This window comes from Anabas testudineus, chromosome 5, assembly GCF_900324465.2.
Source record: "Anabas testudineus chromosome 5, fAnaTes1.2, whole genome shotgun sequence".
Classification (NCBI taxonomy): Eukaryota; Metazoa; Chordata; class Actinopteri; order Anabantiformes; family Anabantidae; genus Anabas; species Anabas testudineus.
In genome coordinates this window covers 11,529,470-11,554,528 of record NC_046614.1, presented here as the reverse complement: position 1 = coordinate 11,554,528, position 25,059 = coordinate 11,529,470, and the positions used below count along the sequence as shown (strand labels likewise).

Genomic DNA, 25,059 nt, shown 5'->3' with positions numbered 1-25,059 from the left:
GCCCTCTTTTCTGCCCCAGCCATTTAAAACCAGCCAACTGGTGGCTGTTCACTCAGCAATTATGTTTTGGGCACTGTAATACCAGGGGTAACTTCAATGACTTTTAAAACTTTTAACAGTTGAAAGAGGCACTAATGAATCACTACAAGTAACGTAAAAGATGCTGCGCCGTAGAGAAAGAGGCTCATCCTCAGCCCCACTGTGTGCTAGCTTCCTTCTTAGTTGTAGTTACAGAGCTGGAGTTATGAACACTAAACTTATATTCACCAGGTGGCCTAAACGTACCTCTAAATGAATGCTGATGCTGTAAAGAGACAGAGTAAACAATTTTCTTGCATATTAGCTGTAACAATTTTATGAGATATGTCTTAATTGTTACTTACTTGATTCAATAAAAGAACAAAGTACCACAGACTTTACTAAATCGCAATAAAACACACTAGTAAATACCTCTTTGTGCTGTTCATGTGAGATGTAACAGATATTTGCGAATCTGTGTTTGTAACTATTGTGAACAGCTGCTTCACTGTCTACATGACAGGAACCACATGTGTGTAACAGAGAGAGAGAGCAGACGCCACAGCGTGCACTCCTGCACTCTCACCAGGTTCTTGCAGCAACAAGGTGCTGGAAGGCACCAGACTCTTTCATGTTGAGCAAGGGTTGTTTTCCTTGACATGTTGATGGCTTTCTGGTCTGCGTGGAGGCGGCTTTTAGGAGACATTACCAGGATCCAGCAGATCAAATATACACCAGACAACAGCCCCCTCTCAGACAGATTTCATTTCTATTTCTGATATAGTCAGTGAAGAAAAATTGTGTTAGATAAGATAAGATAAGATAAGATAAGATAAGATAAGATAAGATAAGATAAGATAAGATAAGATAAGATAAGATAAGATAAGATAAGATAAACGTTATTAATCCACGAAGGGAAATTCAGGTATATGTATATATACCTGATGTATAGTATGCATGGTATGTGCCCAGATGACCATTTTGTTTTTGTTTTACTCTGTCAGTATCCGTCTATGCCAGTCTGACCCAGCGCCCTGGGGTACAAAGAACAGCATTGTGGGGGTTACACAGCAGGGCAAAGCAGCTGCACTGGACAGTGGCTGACTTCACTGGCAATAGCCAACACCCCAACAAAGGCCACTGTGAAGCCCCATCAGCATGAGTGAATAAATAAACCCCTCACATGCATCTTTCCACCAGAAGCATCTGCAAAAGAACATTTGCAAAGAGCACATTTATCACAACAATAAAACTACAAATGTTACTCAATATGCGGGTGATGTATTTACAGTTTGGGATACATTTCAACATGACAACATGGTATATTAATCAGTCTTGCTTTTCTGTCCTTGTGACAAACTCTCCAGCTCAGGGAAGTGGGTTTCCTGCCTATTCATTTGACTGTATACATATGATTAGCTACAAAAATGCTTATTCTCCATATTTCACTGGGTGGAGATTCAATCATTTTACTAAACATCAACACCTACCATTTACTCTGTGACAAACATCACATTTGTATTATTATAGCACAGAGCAACAGGAAGCATGGGGAGAGAGTGGGAAGATGTGTGGCAAAGGACTGAATTGAATGATGGATGTTGTGGTTGCACAGTAAGGCTCCTAGAGCACTTCCTAAAAAGAAGCTCCAGAAAACTTACAGAATCGTTTTGCAGCTGACAAATCCGATGAAAGATCCAATCCAGGAAAGCCAAAACTACACTGTCGCCAGACTTAGCTGTTAATTTTAATACAGCTAAATATAAAAACCAATTCCAGTTAACACCACCTCAACAAACTATTTAACCTTCTGTACTGGCTTCTATACTTGGTCACATGCTGATGTTAATTAGTTGTAGTTTCCTTTGTAACGTACTTACAGTTAGGATAAGATTGACATTTCTTGTTTTTTTGTCATCACACTGTGTAAAGTCAGATCCATCCAGGGCATATAACAGTTTATTTTAAGGGAATTTGGCATGAGCTAGAGGGAGTAGCATGAGACAGGGGATGGAGTCTGTGTTTCTGACCCAGATGGAGACACAGAAGGAGGCCGGCCCACAGATGAGAAGGGGGGAAAGAGCAGGTTGTGAAAAACAGCAGGTTTCTCCATTGCTCTGGGCGAGTCTCTAATGACTTCCAGGCCTGCTCTTGGTCTCTGCGTCTAGACTGTAGCTACAACACTCTATCCTGGCATCATGCGCGCGCACACACACACACACACACACACACACACACACACACACACTATCCCCCCACCCACCCAGAGCCCTCTGTCCTCTTAGAAAACTACAGGCATTTCAGTCTGACCAAAAAGACACTGCTCTTTTCATTCTCTCCGCAGGGATTCAGCCTCAAAGCAACACTAAGCAACACTAACACTCTCGACACTAACAACGACTTAAAAATGGTTTTGTTTTTTTTACATTACTACTTTTAGTTTTTTTTTCTGTCCTTATGACTGCACCCTATGTGGCTTAGAATGAAAAAGGAAATAACATCTATCAAAGGCAAACTTCTGATATCTCCTAATTGGGCATGACAAGACCGTTTAAAGGGAGAATGACCTCTTTCACTAGCTGATAAAACATCCCATTGTTTTCTCCAGCTTGGCTGTAGTTGGACAAATAAATCCAATAGTCCATCAATCTCAGTCTTTTGGCCGACAACTACGTTTACAGTATGTTTGGAAGAATCAAACACTACAGTAACATATTGGAAAAAACATGTTAGGGGGGGTGTTCGAGCCAAATCAATCTACATAATTCCCACATTATCTGACAAACACCTCCTGCACACATAGGTTAAGATGTTACATCAACCATCTACAAGTCTGCAAATCAAAGGCTAACATTTCATTTTATACTGAAATGTGAAAATGCTCCCTGACTCAAGTTGCCCAGTTCACTCCTTTTTCATATCTGAGAAGATAAGCAGTACGTTTATTCCATAAATGTAACAGACTTGAATGGAGAAAAGAATCTATGTGATGTGAAATAGAAGCTCAGCTAGGACAGATTTAAATTATATGACATATATTGTATATTGATGTGCCGTGGAGTCAAATGCAGCAGAAACATATTCACATTACTGAGGATGAAAACCCACAACGTCTAGATGCAGCACATTGGACTGTTTCAACTCGGCAAGACTTACAAACATCAGGCTCCTCATCAGAGCCGTCTGGGCAGTCCTTCTCACGGTCACAACGCCAGCCCTTAGAGATGCATGTCACCCCATCCTTACACACAAACTGTTTTGGGCTGCAGGTCTTTGGGGCTGAAAAGACACAAAGAAAAAGCGCATTATTATTTTTTATAATCTGGAAAAAAAATGCTTCTTTTGTGTCAGTGATATTTATTCTGGAGGCTTCATTAGCAAGTGGGGTCTGTTGTGCTCAGAGTCAATAGTGGCCTTCACTTGCCCTAATTAGGTTCCGCAAAGTTGCTAGTCGATGGAGGGGATAAAGAATGGATACAGAAAAACATGCACCCATGCATGCCTGGAAAGTCTTTGCATAAACTTACTGGAACTAAACGTCCAGGTCAGTGTTCTCCTGGATGCCTCTGTGTCTGGAGGACATCAAAGAGCATCTTGTTTAGTGAACTGTCCCCCTATTATCGATTTCCCCTCCAATTCAACCTTCCAGAAAGAGGAAAAAAAACACTGCCCACTTCAGCCACAGCCAAATGGGGGAGCGTGTTCAAACCCACACTGACTCGAATCCTTTTGGAACAGCACATAAACACAATGACAATAAGGACATACACACAAGCAACAAAGCTGAGTCACCCGCAGGCGTACAGGGGAGGCTCTTGGTCAGTGGAGTTTTACACAACAACTTACTGCTGAGTAGTTATTTGTCTTACTTAACACTTTTGACAGGAAATAAATGAAATACAGAGGTGTACAAAGGTATTTTAGTGTGTGACTAAAATGTCCAGGGCGTATATTATATTGTGCATGTAAGAGCTAATTGAAGCCTTGTACCTGTCTTTTATTCATCGGATATTTAGCAGTGAGAAAAAGGATTAATTTATACTTAGACATACTCTAGACTACACTATTCACATTGTCCTGGCTTAAAAAGGGCTTATATACTATATGGCTTATTTAACTTAAACATGACAAATGAACTGTCACTTATTAGACTTCATCATTTACTCCTCAGCAGCATTGTCAACACATTCATTTCCATTAGCAAACGTGGCACTATAGGCTATTGGAACTTCTACATTATTTCGGCATACAGCATGACGAACAGGACAGTGGGGGAGCACAGGTGGATGATGGGATGAAGCAGGATAAACAGGATGACTGCATTTACATTTGAAGGTAGCCTCCATCTCCAGCAGGGAAGGAGATCTTCAAATGGAGCTTAACATAAATACCGTGAATTCAACCTGACATATTGCTGCACACATTTACACACTACCCACTTATCCTCCTCTCTGAACTGCTGCAATGAGTGTGTGTATGTGTGTGTGGGGGGGGATTGTGGACATGTGCGTAGAGGGGTGACTTCTTCTCTCGTTCGGCACAAGGTATTGAATTATTCATGAGATGGAACCAAGCTTGTGTTAAATGTTCTCTCCTTGCTCCTCGTTCTTCTTCTTCTTTGGTGCTTTACGTTTGTTTAGAGGTATCAACACCAGCCATAGCAGGCGGCTGACTGTGGTGCGTCTAGTGTTTATTTAGATGCTGACATGCTGTAACCCAACATGCCATTAACTCTGCTTCTAGTAATGATTGCGAGAGGAGTGTGCACACGCCCCAGACTCAGCCACAAACTGCTGCTTGCAGAAACATATCAGGGAGCAGAGGAAGTAGGTCAGGAGGTTAGCGAGCTGAAGGTGAACCCATGCAACCATGTACAAAGGCATGACGAACAGGACAAAGGCAGTGTAGATAAAGGCCATGTTCAGAACTGCCCTTAAACTCTGTCTCCATCACAACAAGACTATTAAAAGGATGGTACACAACTGAATATGTACATATACATACATACCACAGTGTGGACGGTGTTTTTAAAGTGTAGGCTCAAAATTCTCTTTTTGGCTTTTTTTTTTATCCCCTGCCACACTATTGTTCATTGTGTGTTTTTAACTTACGCAAATAAATAAATCTGAAACGCTGAGATTCCAGGAAGCCCAAACCACACTGGTGGTCTGCAGGGCCCCAGGAGGACTCGAGTGCATCTCACGGTTTTCCAGTGAAAAGAAACACAAGGAAAAGTAGTGATGAAAAGGCAATTAAGTCAATGTTTTTAGAAATATAAGACAGCCGTCATCTAAAGTCATTTTCTGACGATGACAGCACAGCTCTATCAACACTTCACTTGCTCATTAAGTTTCTCGTTGTTGAGAATAAATTCATAGGCGAAATGGTAATATTAAATCAGTGAAGTGCAAAAACTGAAGGATCTAAATACTTCCTGAAGACACTGTAGATTTTCTTGATGGATTTAAGATATCTAGATATAAATATTCCAGAAGTAATGTGCATGTCAAATAAGGCAGAAAAACAAGTGGTCCCATTTTAATGCCGGCTGTGAATGCAATCAGTGTCTGACACAATCCAAATTTATCAAACGGTTAAAAATGCTATGCCCATGTACGTCTTTCCTGGGTTTTGTAATCAAAACAACAGGTCTCAAAAAGTGTGACATGATGTAGGAGGGGTGGAGGAGGTGGGGGCTCACACAGCTGGCTTCAGGCTGCAAGATCTCAGAGCAGACTGAACTGGGCTGGGATACTGAGATGGGGTGGAGGAATGTCACACATGCTATCAATAAGCTGCCTTGTGTGTTTACCACAGCAGAGGCTGCATGAAAATGCTTTGGGTCATCACCTTTTGGACCGGATTACAAATATACTGTCCTCTGCCCCCACGGCTGTCTGCTAGTCCTCCAAGAAGAGCCCTGTCTGCTAGGGAGGAAGAGTTCTCTCCTAAGGCAAACACAGGCCTCGCCCCCAGCCACATCCCCATTTCCTCTGACACCCACAGCCGAGCTATAAATAAGTTCGAGGCCTGCCCTTTGAGATCAACCAGAGCACTACAAAGCTCCAGTAGACACTGTGACTACTGCCTCATCGCACACCAACTGGGGTCAAGGCGGACTGCGAGCACTGGCAACAGTGGTGCTTCTGCAGCGTGGAGTCCAGACTTCAAAAGTGGCCATGTAAAGTGTTGAACAGAGAAACTTCCAATCATCTGGAGGGCCACGATTCAAGTGCCCTTGAGCAGGTCGGTCTGTGCCAGCTCCAGGGCTGTTATTCTGTAATTTACCAGTGCTCTAACCTCACAACAGAGGCATGAAACATGAATGTTGATATGGGAATGTAACTGCAAACCCACAAACAATCAGCCCTAGTACAAGGTTACAGCTCTTTCTGGAGAGAGATAGCGGCTTTTTGGCATTGGCATAATTTTTTATTCATTCTAAACTCTCCAGCTTTGGACCGCTATGCAGTGTAGCTCAGAAGTAGGTACAGGTAATGTAGATGGTAGGGTAGTCGTCTCTGAACACCAGGGTGAGTGGTTCGACTTCCAGTTCCTCTTGGCTACATGTCAAAGTGTCTTTGGACAAGTCACTGAAACCGTGTAGTAACGCCAACTGTTTCCCAACAATCTCCCTAAAGGATCAATAAAGAATGTTGTGTTATCAATAACACATGAACCATTTGGCATAAATATAACTGTTCTCTTTTGCAGAACAGTGTGCTGTATGAACGCTGTTGATGATAATCTTCATGTTACATCTCAAAACCATGGAATCCCTCCAGTTCTGTAAAAAATGACTTTAGTGTGCATCCTTCACATGTGCAAAAATGCAACACAGTCAAATTAGTTTTGTTGCACAAAAATAATGATTTTATCTTTGCAGCTGCTTTTCCTTACTTCACATAGTCAGAGAAAAGCTTCTTGCTGGATTTCTATCTTGTGCAGCTTTGTAACTGGTACTGAGTCACTCTAAACTATTGAAAACAATAAAGCTAGCGGGCCACACAAAAGCACCAGGTGGGTGTGTTGGCTGAATTAAGCACAAAATGAATCTATTCGCAATGCTTGCACTGACTTTTGCTATGTCTGCTGGGAAATAAACACGAAGTTTAGTCTACTGAAGAAAATGTGTGCTTTCACTAATAAAACACAACTGTTTCTCAAGAGAAGACAATGGTACTGCTCTTTCAAATACTCTTCACTGCTAAACATTACAAAGCGTCATTATGTTTGAATTTTATGTAATCAATCTTGACATTGACGGCCATTTGGCCAAACCTTGATTTGCACTTTATCTTAACCGCGCACTGCAACCCAGCCAGTTAACATTGACTCACAGCTTAATATCTTTACAGAATGTGGCGGAATAAAACATCCAAAATGCTGCAGGAAATCAAGGATGAACAATTCAGAAAACAAATATCGAGTAAGAACTGTTGGTGTTGTTTATTATTAGGTGCTGAACAGTATTGCAGATCTCTGTAAACAATGAGCTAATCAACTCTATTTTGAGATTTTGGGGACAGAAGATCAAGTTTGGTACAGAAACACACATAGGAAGAGACTGTGGTAAAACAGAAACATAAATGGTCAATTTTGTTGACCTTAAAGCTGGTTTGACAAGGTTCGACGGAAGGCCAGAAATGAGAGAAGACTCTATATTGGCCTGTTTGGCTTCGACCTGCCACCTCCCCATCCTGATCCACAGCCCACCACGGCCAAAACGCTCCAGGGTTTTGTAATAGAAGAGAGTTAAAGGAAGAAAGGAGTAGGGGGAGAAAGATTTCCAATTTATCATGTTACAAAACAGAGAAAAAAAGGCCCCAGCTGTGCCTCATTAATAAACCTTTCCAGTCCAGTTTGGAGAAGCTGTGGTGGTCAAATCCCTAGCGAAGACTAGATACAAGCAAAAATTAAATTCAGACAGAATGTAGTCACTGATTATCAGAGTGTGCTTTAATAGCAGTCACCTACATTTTTACAATATATCTTTTTTTCCACACATAACAACATGAGCACTACTCTACAGTTTATCTTCCTGGACAAACGTAATTAAATCATATTTTCATGAGATGTTCAGTGACTTCCTAAGACAGTCGCTATGTTTGTAAATCTACTTAAGTGTAGAGCTGAGAAGAATTAACATCAGGAATGTGCTCACGTCTAGTGATCGCTGTGTGTTTGGATTTTACAGGTCAGATATGAGCAATCAATCTACATGAGCCTCTGTGTTATTAGGAGGCAGGACCTATTAAGTGAAGCAGAGTAATCAAATGTGAACTTAATTAAGAGCTATTTGGACGTCTAGCTGAGATCTCACCACCTCTCAACCCTAGCGTGGTAATCAAGCATGACTGCTATTTGTTCTAGACTCAGTGTTAGAGCTCAGGGGGAGGAGGCTACGACCTTCTACAGTTCCACATAGGGATTAAATCGAATTTGGCAGCAGAGTGGGGCCGAAGCAGAAAACCACAAGGTGTGATCCGCCATTATCAAGTTAGTCAGTGGAGACAAATCCCTTTGCCACAGCACCACCAGAGCACACTGGAGAAAAACGACGAGTAAACCAACTTAGTATAATGCAGAGTGAAACATATTATAGGAGATTATATAAAATTCTTTATTGTCTTTTCAAATAGTACAAGTACAAGTTTCAAGCTTTGGTGCGACTCTGGAACGTTCTTTCACATTGTGCTGAAACAACCTTAGCCAACCTTCAGCCATTCAACATATAAACATGGAGGCATAATTCCTCACATTTCCTATATTCACAGTCCGCCATCAGGTCCAAATAATGTAATGCTTAGACAGGGACATTTGCTAGATATATTCAATTTAGTTCACTGTGTGTAGGCTCATAAAAGTAGAGCAAAGAACCGCCCATTCTCTTCCCAGAAGCAAACAATGCACATAATCAGAGACCACGCTGCCTACACACACGTATTTAGGTGTAGGAAATCCTCCACACTGAAAATCAATTGCTTGAAACTGTGTACAGTATTGAGAATTATATTCGCAGAGCTTTATTGGATGTGGTATTGCCTTAAAATGTTTGTACTGACTCATTACATCTTTCATCTGCGCTGTGTTTTTGCTCAGGCGGAAGGCAGTAGGAATGAGAGTGGGTCTACTAAAAAACCATGTGAGAGGATTTTTGCCACTGAGTGAAGGGTGAATGCCTGCTCGAGGGATTAGTGTTACAATTAGGCTTATGTTATATTTAGGGGTGGGTACTTTGTGTTTAGGATTTATAGTTTGGAGAGAAATCTACGCAAATCGATGTTCTTGCATTAATAGCGGAACCTGGAAAATGACCGTGAATATTAGAGTTTCACAGTCCAGAAATGCTCATCAGGATGAAGCTGTGGGGACTTCTAATAGCAGATGTTGGTGTTTGAGTCACATTAACAATCTGAAACAAACATCGGAAACTAATTTAAACTTCCACTGCAAAAAATATGTCACAGGGTCTTCATTGTGCATCATGTAAGAGCAACCTGACAAATCGAAACCAACAGACCTTTCAGACTGACACAGGGGTTAAACCATGTGTTTGCGCTTGGCGCAAACAGGTCGACACAAGTTATCCAGCATGATCCTGACCCTGCTGGGCTTCAGAATGAAAGAGTAAACATCCTGTTACTTTTGTATGAAGTAGAGATACTTGTGTAGATCACACGTAATCAACAGGCGGAAAGGTTTTTGCATTTCTTTAAGGCTTAAACGTCGGCACAGGAGATTCACCAATAATATAAAAACAACCCTGCATGTGTGACAGAGCCCTTCAAACTCATATAATTACATAATATCTGAGTTTTAGCAGCGATGTGAGCTACAGTTGCTTATATTGTGCTCCGGTTTTCATCGTGACTATTGGGCTGTGATGAACTGTCAAATATGGTGTAGGGTGAATAGGGTGAATGAGCGTTAACCGTACTGGGTTTGTGTGCTGAGTGGAGGAAGACAAGCCAACTTTCTTTTTACCAAAAAAAACAACAACAACATTCTCTCAGTTCTCTACTTAGATCGTATCCACACCTTGAGAGGATGATCTGAATGCTGTAGCCTGTGCCAGACATTGTTGTTCAGCTTTGTCACAAATTAAGTTTCTTCAAATACAAAGAGCTTTCTCTCCCTTACACACATTCTTACTCACAGAGATACAAATATATCTGCTGGATCACAACGGGACTAGGAGCTCTTAAACAACCCATTCTCAGACTGATAACAGTGGCTGCAGCTATAACACCAGGAAGCGAACTGCCTGTTGCTTCCTCTGTGGACTATATATATCAAAGAAAAGTGGATTCAATAATAAAGTGCTGATTGCATGAAACTGAAGTGAGATGTGGTAATAAAATCTACGTAATGGCTTTCTTCACACTGGAATGTAAAAACAGTTAACTAAGCAAATACAGGACAAAACAGGTCTCCATTATATTTTAGATTTTGAGGTGTTAAAGCCGTTTAAAAGGATATTTTTACCTAACAATGAGTCACACAATCTGTATGTGAAGGAGGACGTTGATAGTGATGAACTCCATAGTGCCCTGCTCGTTCAAAACCTGCAGCTCATTTTCAATCTGACATTTAGTTCAATATCATATCATACATCAGGTGAGCTACAGAGCTGTCTGCGTTATTATTGCCGCTGTCCACAAATCCTTCTCACCCGTTACCATCTTTAAGATCTTCTGTCTGCTCTATCGTACCTGTTCTAACCTTCATCAGGAAGGAAACACGTGCCCCGTTTTCACAGCACGTGTTTCTAGACTCCACAATAACAAAAGGAAGGGAAATGCTATTGCCATGGTGCTGAGTAAGTCATGTTAATCCTCTGGTGAACGATGTAGGATAAATTCCTGTCATTTTGATATAAGAGGGATAGCAACTATTGAATAAGACAGATTTTCCATCCAGTGCAGTGTTTCTTCTAAGCCTGGTTTCACCAGTGTTTTTGTGACAATCTAGTGGTTGCATGTCCACAATATCCTCCTGCAAGTTTCTGCTCATGCTCTTGCAGAGGGCCTCCAGAGGCCGTGTTCTATCTCCAATCCTTAAATAGCCCTATCTAGACAATGCATCTCAATCAGTGGGTCACAACTCCAAAGTGGGTCACAGGGCTGTTCTGACATGCCTGCCCACATGTACCCAGGGCACTTTGGCTAAAATAGACTTAAGTGTAAAAAAAAAAAAAAAAAACGTAATTTCCAGCTTATTTTCTGATACACAGTCAATAGAACGAGCTGGGAGCATTTCACTGCTGCGAGTTAAACAAAACAGTCCAACATTTAGCAAAATCTGCTTATTTGCTTTCTTATGGAAAGTTAGACAATGAGATCAGCAACACTTTCATATGCGTCTGTTCAATATGAAGCTGGAGTCAGGACACGGCAGACCAGAATGGAAACAATTTCTTCATTATTGTGATAAAAGAGTGATAAACCATCAGTGGAATGAAGACAGCTGACCTTTCTAAGCCTCCTTCTTGTTTTTTTACTTCAGGAAAAGCTGCTGACCAAAGTACTGGATTTTAGATCTGCTCAGTTATGCAGTTGGGGCGGGTTCTCAGTGTGTCATATAAAGTATTTAAACAGCAGCCAATAAAAGGATTCAAGCATGTATTTATACCAGTGTTAAATATACTTCCCATTTATTTACACGTTTTTCAATATGCACTTTTTAAATGTTGCTTCTGTGACATAAGCTCATCAGCAGCCAGGGCCTAACATGCATGCTCCGTTTTCCACACTTCCCTCACTTGTCAATAAAGTGCGACCCTTTTGGCCACGTGAATGTCATTGTAACGGCAATATAACAACAACAACAACAACAAAAACCAAATTGCTTGGCCACTTCTAAAGCATTCACCAAATGTTACACCAGAGAGGTCTCCAGAAGGTGAACTAAATGAGAAATAAGGAGCCTGTTCTAGATTGGTGCTGTGGCTTAAATGAGCAAGTTTAGGATTTGAGGGAGATAAAAATCAAGAAATAAAAATGAGGAAGCTGCCATTTGACATTAGCTTTTGTTTTTTGAAGAAAATGAAAAAAGCAGAAAATGATTCAAGTTGAACTGATTCCAGCTGTCCTCAGTCAAGATGTCAAGCCCACTTCTCCATTTTTATTTTTTACAGAAGGTGTTTACCACTAAACGCCTTGGAGTCCAGTCCATTTCTGAAGACCAGTGATCCTTTTAGCAATGACATTACTTCAATGGAGTGAAACAATGTCATTTCTTTCATTAGGACCTTTTTTTTTCCCCACTGGGCCCCCAATTAGCGGCACTTCCTGAATAATGTGAGACTGTTCGTGGATGTATCCTCTGTAAAAAAAACAAAGATCCATTTAGACCCAATTAAACTCAGGGTTTGTTGGTGGCTTGGGGCCTTTGCTCTGGTTACAGTGTTGAGACAGTAATACGAAATCTTTAGAAGTCTACGAAATGGAAAAAGAAATGGGAGGCAACTGTGAAAAAAAAAAAAAAATACTGGTAGCATGTGTTGTTCAAAGGGGCCTTAGAATTAAAGAGACAATCAAAAGGCAACTTCACTATGCTTTGAAGGGGGTAGCATGCAGTAGAGCTACCTAAACTTTACTAAGTATAATAAATAAATATCGAGCTGGGTATCACATTACAGCCACCACTACTAACATGGACTTATTTGGTAAATCTCCCATTCATTGACATTATCATAAAAACTGCTTCTGAATCCCAGTGGATTTTCAGCTAAAGCTAAGGTGTTGTGAGTTCCTCTCCTCTAATGCACCAGGCTGACTCATCAATTCCAAACATTAAGATTCAGAGGAAGACCACTGTCACCAAAACAGCCACTGGACATTGTTTTAAGGCACGATTTCCCAGCAGTGAGGGTGAAACTGCAGGTGACTGCAGACTATTACTCTGTCTTCATTCACATTTCACCTTAAGAACCTGGCAACACTGCATCGCCAAACGCATCGAGATAACTTCAAAGGCGGGGGGGGGGGGGGGGAGTTTATGGCTTGACGATGAATCTCACAAAGGGTGGCTTGTGGTTTAAATCAGTCGTCCATGTGAAATTCCTCCAGAATTTAATGAAACGTCAAATGCAGAAAACTACTGCTACTTCTTTTTTATTTTACTGCACAAACCTTTTTTAAAAGTCCTCTTTTGAGCTTTGTCCACAGGTCACGCATTCCCAGGATGAACCAGACGTATTATATTCTTGCAAAAATAAACTCACGTTCTTTTTTCACCTGCAAAGAATTTAACAAATATTTCTGTACTAACTACTCTTTGATAAGGCCCCTTTCCCTTCTTACCAAACACACCCGTGTGTGCGAGGGACTGCGGCCTTTAATAGTTTCCAGAAGTTGTTCCAGGTTATGGAAGGTGTGTGTGTGTGTTCACAAGGTCGCAGTGGGAGCTGTTTGGAGCTGCTCACAATCTGCCTGAGGATCACAATATGAGTGTTGGCATGCAGGGGGGCTTCCTACCTTGTGCAGCCCAGGTCACAAACTCAATCATCCTGATCCATGGCAAATGACGCAGTGCTACGCACGCCTGTTGATGGCAGCACTACACAGTAGGAGCTTGAACATGGGCAAAACTCACTGGAATTGTTGCGTGAGATGGCCACAGATGGATCTAATGGTCAAATAAGCAACATCTGTCTGTCAACAGATTTTTAATTAACAAACGATTAAAAAAAAAAAAAAAAGACGCCATCACATCAGTGGCACTCAGTAAACATCGCTGAACGGGAACTGAGTGAAACCCAGACACGTTCATTTCATTAGAGCTCTGCAGAAGGCTCCAGCCCTGACATATTTAAAGCATGACACCGGTCACAGATCTGCCTCTCTGGCACCGAAACAGCTTCAACTCATGGGACTGTATCTGACTGCTGCGAGCAGGTAGTGGGGCCTGTGCCACAGTTTCATCACTGGATGCCACAGTAAATGAGAGGAGAGAGGCTGTAGTCAGTCAGGAATCTGCGACCACTGGCTGTGATGTGACTGTGACATCGCAGTATTCACATGTGGCACCGAGAGACAGAAAACAAAAGAGCGCTTTAATTGTCTGGGCTCGGATTCATCCCCTCCACGTTGCTCCACTCAAACACTCATTGTTACTGCATGCACACAACAAACCCAGTGAGGAGAATGGAAAACACAGCACTTGTTTGTTCTAAACTGTATATGTTTGTGTAATTTAGACAACTCAGGCTACCCCTGTAACCAGCTCTGCTTACCATCAACAGCCCTTGCTGGAGCGATTACTTCCAAACTGTGCAACAATCCCAGGAAAAGCAATCCTGTTACCAACATGTTGGCCACGGTGCGCAACATTGTCGCCTATCCTGAAGGATTATTAGTCATCAATCGGCTCTTGGTCCTGTCAAGCTGGAGGTTGTAGACAGCCAACGACGTGTAACCGACCAGCCGATGATGCTCCTCACTGGAAATCCGCTTTCTGGGTGCGCAACGACTCTGGCAACGCTGCTGCTGCTGCTGCTGCTGCTGCTGCTGCTGTCTGCCCACTCGGATTTGTTTTTGCACACTGTCAAGGTAAAAAGCCGAGGCTCCTCGCAGCCCGGGTTGGTTGCCTAAGGGCTCCTTGGATGCATGGACAGCCGTGCCACAAAGGCTAGCAGGCTGAACGGAGCATCAAGCTAGCCTGACTCGCATTCGAGGTGAGACGAGAGCTGGCGCCTCTGAATCATGCAGCTCTCCGTCTTTTGTTCTCCCTGGCCCCGGTGAAGAAGCTACAGGAGAGAGAAACGCAGAAACGGATCAAATGCTCCTCTCCTCTCCTCTCCTCTCCTCCACCTCTGCTGGCCACAGATTGAGGCTGATGCCTGGAGCCCAGTCACTGAGCGGTCTGGGTGACGTCGGCGCAGCAGTGGTCCGACCGGCCCTCCCTCCCTCCCCTCCCCTCCAGCAGCCGACACCTCCACATCACACACTACCTCCAGACCATGGTAGAGCACCGGGGATCAGGATTTGGTCTCTGGTCTCTAGCTATATATGGATTTTATTTTCCATGCACTTTGGTTTAGCAGCCAACTCTGCTTTGTTGTTTATTGTTGTGATCTGTGTGATAACAATGAAAAGGTTTCAATGAGGTGAAGGTGATGGTGCCATTATTCAGTTCAGGTTAAATTAGAGAAGATAAATATCATTAAACACCCTACAGGGAAATGATTTTAAATGAATTTTACAAAGTACAAGTCAAATAGTTCATTCAGTATGCATTTCATTTAGTCTGGCCACCTGGATCTCCATTTACTATTTCATTTGATATTAATATTGGATGTGATGGTTGAGCCATTTAACTCAAATGATTAATGACGTCTTAATGGGACACTAGCAGCGTTCTGGATTGCAACCCAAGTCTGGCCAAATCTTTCAAATCTGCCTCCTCCACCAAATGATCCACAGAGGATTCAACATCACATCAGGAGATGCCATTCCCAGTCTCAATAAGGCCAAAAGCCAGAGGCCAGCATGCAAGTTAGGTTGGAAATACTAATGACCACAAATTTTCAAAGAAGAAAGATGTATTTAGTCATATTTGGTGACACATATATACTCGCTGCTTCAATTACTCATGTTAATACTCGCTTATCCAGTGAGGAGCTTATCTGTACATCCCTGAACAACCCTATGATCCCTCATTAACTTCCCATCCATGAATAACATTGTCTTCTTTATTTAAATGACAAAATTACACTTTCTGTCTCTTAGACACACTTTACTTGCAATTTATTGGACATAAATGTCCTAATTTACACTAGTTCTCTGCTGATTTGCTGATGACACCCTGTTGTACATATAAACTGTACACTCACTAATTGCACAGCCTCACATCACATCTCTCCACATTTTTACGAAAATATTTCCAACCCAGCAGCTCAAAGACTGAGACTCACTAGCCTGTGCTGCCTGCCAGGTCCAACAATGCCATAAACCTGCACTTCTCCTAACAGCTCCCAAGTCAGACACAAATCCCGGTGCAATGTTTTGCTTTTAAGTTTCCTTTGAAAAACAAATCCAAAGTCTCCCAGAAAACATTGCCACACTGTGTCCCACTGCAACCCTTTCTTATACAGAGTCCATTTAGTCTATGTAAGGCTCCCAGTTTTTTCAGACCAGGTCTTAGAAAGGCAGCTCAACCAGTTGACAGTTAGTTACTATCCATAATCACAAATTAAAAGCAGACTAATGTAAAGTCTGAAGGCTGGAAACTCAAGTCACATCCCAGTCAGTTCCCATGTAGCTTTGAATCTTAAATATGTCTTGGTGTGTTTACAGCACTCAAAATGTTATAATATTATAAGTAATGGAAGTATAATCAAACTGACACTACATTGCAAAAAAAAACTTTTACAGTCTCTGAACAGGACAAGATCACCATAATAACCTGTGGTGAAGTTGTGATCATTCACTCAAAAGCACATAAAGCGCCACTGATGCTCAGCCTTTAAACACTGACCTAAATGTCTGCTCTGAGTATTTTGCTCATCGAGCCAAGATTCTTCTGCTCTGGGCTTTGAAAGAGCAGTGAGTCACTCAGGGCTGGAGTCCAAGTTAAATCAGAAGTTAATGGCGTCAAAGTCAAGTAAGAAGACTTTTAGACTTTTACTCTGTTTAAAGTCGGATCTGAAATCGTGACCATTTGTGATCTGGGCTTGACTTGAATCCAATTCTTATGATTCAAGTTTAACTTCTGCGGTCAGAGATCCTGATCAAACATCAGTTTAAAACATGCATTGATGAAACAGCACCACCAGCACATGAGTCTTTTCAGTTTGTGTTAATGTTATTTCAGTCAAATCACACCCACATAATTATATGTGAATAATAATTCCTGAATAATAAAAGCAGAAATGAATTTCACTTTATTCCAATTCTACACATACACATACATATACACTGTAGGTAATCCTGCACTAACAGAGACATGATTTACATTATTTTGATCAATGCTTACATATCCATTTACAGCATATCTAGAGTCCAGGGCATCAGGGAACGATTCTGACCCCCACAACCACCTCCACCTATTCATGAAATGCTGCACAGCACTGACACCTAGTGGGTCTATGCTGCTTTTATTCAACTCAAAGACAAAGGGTCCTTTGTGTTAAAAAAACAAACTAGGCTTTATTTAATACACTATCAATGTCTACGTATTATTTCCGCCTAAGTATGCCACTTCCAGATGTGATTTTACAGCAATATCACACAACAGAGAATAATGTTTCAGCACATAGTGAGACAATATTCACTAAAACACCTCACCAAGCTGTTGTGAAACTGAAAACACTGTTGCTTCTTGTCATTAATATCTCAACAATCATCTCTTCAGTAACTGCTCACCACTATTATATTTACTGGACTCACATTGTGTAGGGAGCTAGAAGAGAAAGGGCTTTTTCAGTTTCATAAAAAAAAGAGAGAGAAAGAAACAGACACAATGTGAGTTAAAATGAGTTTGAATGAGGTTACTTCTGTATTAATTCAAACAGAATTCCCAGATATTTTCCCTCCTTCAGTCTTTATACTTTACTTTCAACTTAAGTATTTTAGCAAGCGAGTTCATGTGCTTAATTTAGTCCTTGCAGCGTGGCTTACATAGCAACTGTAACACAACACTAATACTTAACCTATCAACCTATTGTTGAGGCTCAGTCCAAAAAATGTCCTCAGACCAAAGGATTTTGCACAATACTGACATAACTGAAAACAGACATGCAGGGAAAAGCGGGGAAAGACACTGGGGTACAAGGACACACAATAGTCTTCTTTAGGTGCTGAGACACAGTCAGAATCCAGATATACAAATGCAGACATGTTTTATAATTCTGTAACCAGTTTCCCTAACGATCGCATTGGTCTTCCAGTGTTATCTTTTAAGTTTTGTAACAGCAAAAGTGTCTAAAAGTGTCACTATTATGTTTATTGGTGTCTAGATTTTTAGAATTCCTCCACCAGTAAGCGAGAATATGCTGTTTCTGTGTTTTAGTGTTTAGTTTTCATTATATTTGGCATATATATTTAGATTTTGTGTATTTTTACTGTTTATTGGGTACACTGGGTTAGATAGATGAGCAGAGTAACATCACACGCAGTGAAAGAGGTGGATGGACGAAATAATCTGGATGAATTTAAGATGAAACTGTATGTTTGATCTAAAACGTTTTCATGTGTTTTACATTTTGAGTTGAGCGAAGGGAATTAGATCTCACCTAAAACAAATAAGGCTCTATAACCATAGAGTCTTCTCAAGGGTCACTTTCTCTCATTTTAGCTCTGTGTTGTGAAATGTGTGCACAGCTCACAGCCATTCAGCCTCTGCCGAGAGCTCCCTGGTAGACATGGACACGTGTGTAGGAAGTCCCAAGTGGAAAGTTGGAAGCTGCAATGCTGAAACCCTCTTATACTATGTGAAGACATAGAACCCATACTGAGTTCGGTAATACTGAATGGTTGAAATGTTGACCTGTGTAAGTCAGGAATGGTTCAGTGTTTATCACCATCTACCAGCAGATGGAAACATAACACAGATATTAGACATCCCAGTGGCGAGCATTCAATCCACCAAGGTACGCCACACTCCTCCTATGATGTCATTTTAAACTCAAGTTCAAAGCAGTAGCTTTTACTTTCTTTCCTTGCATTTTTTTTGCACTGACTCTCTGTTGTTAATATTTTTTTGCATTCTCTGCATTTTGTTCTCTATACCGGTGAAAAATGAATATGACTCCTTTATCTGCATTTATTGTTATTCTTGTTTCCCATTATTTGCAAAAGATTAGATTGCAGAAAACATATCTTCTATCAGGATCAGGAGCCTGATTGCCTCTTTACAATGAAAGTGGAAGTCAAAGGACTGCTGATGTCCACCATTTGTTGGACATCAGCACATGCTACACATTAGAATTCACCTCCCAGGATCATGATTGCTCTTTTTTTTCCATCACCTTTTCTGCTCAAGTGACACGTTTTTCATGTGTTTATGAAAGAGGAAGATAGGGATCAGAGAGATCAGCTCTAATGGCTTATGCTGATATTTGACCCTGCACTCACCAGAAAGTGACTCACTGATATACCAATCTTTCATTATTCTGACATTTTGTGCAGCAGTAATGCTTTACCTCATTCATCTTTGAGCTGTTTCTTTTCCATCTGTTGCTGTGGTATTGATCTGCTCTCTTGTAACATCATCCAGTAACATCATACTCTATCTGTCGGATGGTTTTTGTGTTACACTTTAGTTTTTTAACAGTAAAAATCACTGTGTTGGAAAAATGCATTGTCTTTATTAGTAATAAAGTCTCAACTGTGATAGTAGTAAATAAATGGTAATAGCAAAGGAACACACTGAATAAAACAGGGAAAAAATGGAAGGTGAAGAAAACTATGTTATGAGTTACAAGATGTTAGCTGTCCTTAAAATCTAACGTTAAAAGACATCAAATGTAAAACTAAAATACTGATAAGTTAAAGTGGTAAAAGTATACAACAGAAAAGCATAGCTCACTTCCTCCTCCCCTCACAAATCAGCACGGATAAAGCTTTCAAAAGGCTGACACTGATCGAGTTATTCCTCTCCTTGTGCGAAAGATGGAAAACCATCAGTCTAAGTATCCGAGAGAACTGCAGGTTATTAGTCTCCTGCTAAGACCTCTCCTGCTCTGTTAGTGAGTTTCTTTCCAGGGCGATTTTATTGTCGGAGTAAGTGAAAACACCATTCATCTGGTTTGTGTCATGACTGCAGCAAGTATTTCATGCGTCATTCTTTCATCCACAGCTAAGGCCCATCATGCACCTCCGCCCAGTTCCCTGCAGCTGTGATGGAGACCATGTTCAGTCCAGGGCGGAGAAGCAGGTCAGTATTGGTTCTATGTTAAGACACATGATGTGCGCAATAATATTACTGTTTTAAAGAATTACTGTAAATATCTGGTACATGCAGGTAACCAGAGATTAAATCTCTGTCATATACACACAGGACTGCATACACACAACGAAAAACTGCATCATGATTAGGCCCCACATCATCCTTCATCTTATACCCTCCCTTTAGCTACCTCATCAATCAAAGTTCCCAGAATCATGTCTCATGTGTCCCAATTCAGTGTGTCTTCATTCAGTAGGAGAATCGTACGAGATATTCACTGCAGCCATTTTGTGTTACCAAAAAAAAAAAAGAAAAAAGAAAAAGATATTTCATGTAATTACTGTATCATTCCTGTTTTGTATCTGTAGATTCTGAGGGAGGCACTCAGGAAACTGGCAATCTTGTCCATGCATGAGAGCCTCTTTAATGTTAGTTGACAAAATTGCATTATCAAAATGTCTGTGGGGTCCTGTGTGGCTTGACACATTGTGGATACCAGTAACCCTTTGCAGCTGCAGCTTGGCTGGCTCATAACAAGAGATATTATTTCATTTGAATCCCCAACGTTTCTATTGTTGACAATGCATCTTACAAGTGGAACAAAGACAGATGTGTTCTTTGAGTTTAACCTCCAGCAATGCAAAAAATAGCAAAGTCCAAAGTGGCGGGGTCAGTGTTCAAAGACCTTGGCCGCCCCTTTTAAGTTTCCTAGCGTTAGAAAGGAAGCTCTACAGCATTGTACAGTCTCTGGATCTTTTTTCTTATTCCTCTAAAGGAACAATTATGTAGTGGGCAATGCTGATAACACCTAAGGAATTTGAGGCATGCACAAACAGCCCTCCCCCCATCCGCTGAGCTCCCTCTCCTTTTCCCCCTGCCTCCGTCCCCCCTCTCTCCTTTCCCCATACTCCATCATCAGGCAGTCTTTCTGCCTCTTTACACTCAAATCCGTTGTTCAGATTACTTCCAGCTGGAAAGTAGAGTAAATAGCCCACTCATGAATTTCTTTAGAACTAATTTTCAAAAAGAAATAATAAAAGGAAAAAAAATATTTTGCTGATTAAATTCTAAAGAACTTTAAACTCCACATTTTCCACACTTATAGAATTAAGACATATTCATCTTAGTAGCATGGATGTATGGAGTGTCTTTAATTCATTTAGCAGCTTAAAGAAGCTGATGAGAACACAAACCCACTAGAGAGCAGGAAAAAACATTGTTGCTGAAATGCCTTTTGGTTCTTATGGTCATTCTCAAGCTCTTCTTCATGGCAAGAGATTTATCTATTTTTTTAATCGCCAGTACACATTGACTGATTGAATTGACATTGAATTGAAAGAAAATCCATAAAAGCTAAATAGATCCAGTTCAGATGTTTACATGCTTCTAAGTTTGACAGCTCAGAAATCAAATTATAACTGAAGATGAATTTAAATAGTGTTGGTAAATGTCATTTGCTGTGTCTTCCATATGTAAAAATTTTTTTCTCACTATTACAGCACATATGTTGTTTTGGCAGTCAGGGATGCCTGCCTTCGTCCACATCCTCCAAAATGTTGTCTGAAATGCTTGGGGACACAGAAACTACAGGATGGACCTAGTTCTTGCTTACATAAGTGTACCTACTTAGCTAAATACTTAATGGAAATAAGCTTAAACAGGGGATTATGATTGAATTTCCACACACAAACACACATAAACTAAGAGAAAAGATCCAAGCGGGCTGCGTCTATGTGCACACTGGATACTGACATTCATTTGTCTACCATTCCCCTCAAGCTTTCCTCACCAAAACTTCCTCTTTCACACACTGTCTGAAAAACACATTCCAACCACAGGGAATGCTTGACTGATTGACTGATGAATGTGTGAGGGTACGTGTGTGTGTGTGTGGTCTGTTCAGCAGATGTGTAAAGTAACTTCTCTCACATGAAGCAAGCATCCATCTGTTTGTCTGTGCTGTCAAACAGACCATTTTTTATTGTTTGTTATTTACTATTTACTACAAGGATGTAGACAGTGCCAAATTATCCTGCCCTTTATTGTTTTCCCAGTTGACAAGTGCACATATGCAGTTCATTACATTTAAAATCTAAGTGCACAGTATGATTTTTTGTGAAAGATTTTGAATTTCAATGAAACCAAAACCGCTGTTGCTGAAGGAATGGTTTTATGTCTAATGAGAACTATCCTGGTGAAACACAAATATGGACTTTACAGTGTGTTAACTTCAACTATGTGCGCTTGCAAAGATTCCTTCTAGATGTATTCACAGTTGACCTGTTTCTAACGTTAAGCAGGTGCCAAATGTGGCCAAGTTGCTTCTGAAGAAAGGAGAAAATAAAGAATATAATAATATAAAGAAAATAAAGCATAGGCCCACCCATGTTAATGAATCTTTAGCTTTTTCCTCTTTTTGCCCACTTCTGTGTTTGACCACGGTGTGCTGTCTTTCCCCCACTGTTAGCCAGTCTGACCTTGAACCCCAATGACAGTCTCAATGACCGTGCCCCCCGCTCACACATGAACTCCCTGAACCTTTCCACGCCAATCACATCCACTTTTCTTCATGCACACAGGCTCCCCTTCTGCCTAGACACTAGCCCACTTTAATGACTTTTGTGGGGGTGAATAGCTACAACAAAGGTTCACTCCCACTACATTGATGCTGTGGGAGTGAACCTCTGTTGTAGCGGTTTTACTCTGAAATTGACTTTTACAACAGCAAAGATGGGTGGTCTTTTAACTTGACATTATAGAAATATATAATTTTAGCTAACAACTAAAAGGAAAAATACATTTTCCACACAAAACGAGACCAGACGAAGACCAAATTTTGTGGAAGGACCTTTCACCTCCGCTCTGAAACACTTAAAGGCTAGGGTTCACTCCCATATTGAGGTCATAATAAATTAAACTGAAGAAAATTAGACAATGCACCATCTCTTCTATCCCCAAGACGCACCATTAGGCAATTCAGTGACTTACTCACAACACCTACTAGCACAAACACACACACACATACCCAGCTTAGCTACCCTAGAGGTAATAAGTATAGATTCATAGGCCAGAACACTTGGGATGGAGGGGGCTGTGTTACTTAGCAACGAGCCTGTTGATGTCCAAACAATGCTCACGTCGTTAGAGTGGCTGGTTGTGCCAGACTGAGGTTCTGCTGAGTGCAACAGTGTCACTGGTGTGTTCCTAAATGCAGACGGAGGAACAGCCCACAGACAAGCTGCTGAACTGAATGAAAGGGACTCCAACACAAAGTGTTTAATTCACACAAATAGCATCAATGTTGCTTCACGGTTCATTGTCCACGTAGAAGAAACGTGGTCAGCCTGTGAAGAAAGGAAAGGGACTAAAGGCTAATTCTGCAACTTTTTTGTTTCTTTTATACAAGAGCAGAGCAAGCATTTTGACATTTTAGACTTCATTTGTAACATATGGTCGTTTGCCACGGGTTTAAGTAATAACTATGTTACAATGTGTTTTTTTTTTTTTTCCTTCAAGAAACAATTACAGACTGTCTTCACCTTCCAGAAAACTCCTCCAAAAATTGTGTTTGGTGTCATCTCAGTGCTCGTGGTATGTTGGTTCTGGAAAAGTGTGAAAATTGATTCCTGGTAATAATGAAATAAACAAATGACCTGAGAGTTGTATAATTGCTGGACACCATGTGATGTGTGTTAAGAGTAGCAAAAGCATTTTGTTTTGTGTGTAACCAGTGCTGATTATTTTGAATACCAGTGCATTTTAGGCATCACGTTTCAGCTTCTATCTGTGTTGGGATACATCTCCAGCCAATCACTGAGCACAGGAGAAGCTGCAAAGGCATTTAAATATAGCAGAAACAGATAAGAAGCCAGAGTCAGGGTGCTAGGCTGCCATGCATAACATGTGAAAGGTAACTTTGGGACACCACCCATTCACACTCTGATGGCAAGTGTTTAGGTTTAGTACTCTGTGTGTGTCTGCTGTTTAACAGCTTTCGTCTGCAGCCTTCAGAGGAAACTACAGGACGCCGTTAGTGTGGGCACCACACACACTCGACCTGACAGTCCCCATCATGCAGATGTTTATTTCAGACCATTTACAACACAGCACCTTTGAAACAGACTTTGCTCAGCTGATGGTTCCCTCTGACGGCACCCTGCAGAGTTTCCACTCTGTTTGATTTGAGGCCTTGTGGAAATGTATCAGTGTCGTGCAGCATAATCAATCCCAAAATGTTAATATTTAGAAATGGCTCATAAAAGAAAAGGCAGCAGTCGACTGTCACAGCTGCAAACCAGGCAACACAAACCAAATAATATAACAGGCTTTTGACCTTCGATTTAGCCACTTGACCATGACAAAGTTGGGTATGCTCGACAGCATATTCAGCCTGATGGCTTTTGCTTAGCCCCTGAAAACTCTACTTGCAACTCTATTTTGAAATTAAAGGTACTGATGAGGTAATAACTTCAGTTGAAGTGGCAGTGGTGCAGAAAAACCTCAATAATGGCATTTTGATCCCATTAAGTTTTTTATTTTTTTTGTTCCATGTGCCATTGTGAATACATTTTAAAGGTTTAGTTAGTCTGAAAGACTATTTTTTCTTTTAAAGAGGTGCTTTCTCATTGACATTCATTAGAAAGAAATGGACATCTGGGCTTTTTGTCAGTAATTAAATGGCCTACACAGAGTCAGATAATTTGTTCGACCTGAGCCTGGTTCTGCTGGAGGTTTCTTCCTCTAAAGGAAGTTTTTCCTCTCTACTAGCGCCTTGAATTTGCTCAAGTGGGATTGTTGGGTTTTCTATCAATTCTGCATAAAGTTATATTTTGTAAGGTCTTAAACCGTAAATGCCGTAAAGTGCCTTGAGTCAACTTCTGTTGTGATTTGGCAATGTACAAATAAAATTGGACATGCAGCAAAACCAGAGAGAGGGTGCATGGTCAACCTGGGTCAGTTAAAAGGTGGTAAATACGCATATATAAAACCCTTTTCACAGACAACAAACTTACTGTTAACGGTGTCAGACTTGTGAGCAGTCTATGGTTGGACAGATGCAGTGGTTTTGAAAAAGGAGGCTCAAGTGATAAGAAAATATGTAATAAATCTGTAAATGCCATTGTTCTTCACTGGTGCCCTTCGGCTCAA

The 25,059-nt window shown here is 41.0% G+C and overlaps 1 protein-coding gene across 1 annotated transcript in view; it reads right to left on the bottom strand.

The window, feature by feature from the left end:
* Positions 1 to 14,874, bottom strand: part of LOC113153949 (low-density lipoprotein receptor-related protein 1-like) — a 75,334-nt gene extending 60,460 nt beyond the window's left edge. Inside the window, exons 1-2 of the mRNA XM_026347872.1 lie at positions 14,258 to 14,874; positions 3,175 to 3,297 (exon numbers count right to left, since the gene is read on the bottom strand). Coding sequence (XP_026203657.1) covers positions 3,175 to 3,297; positions 14,258 to 14,354 — 220 coding nt within the window. The 5' untranslated portion in view covers positions 14,355 to 14,874. The remainder of the gene's footprint in view (positions 1 to 3,174; positions 3,298 to 14,257) is intronic.
* Between the last annotated feature and the right edge of the window lie 10,185 nt (positions 14,875 to 25,059).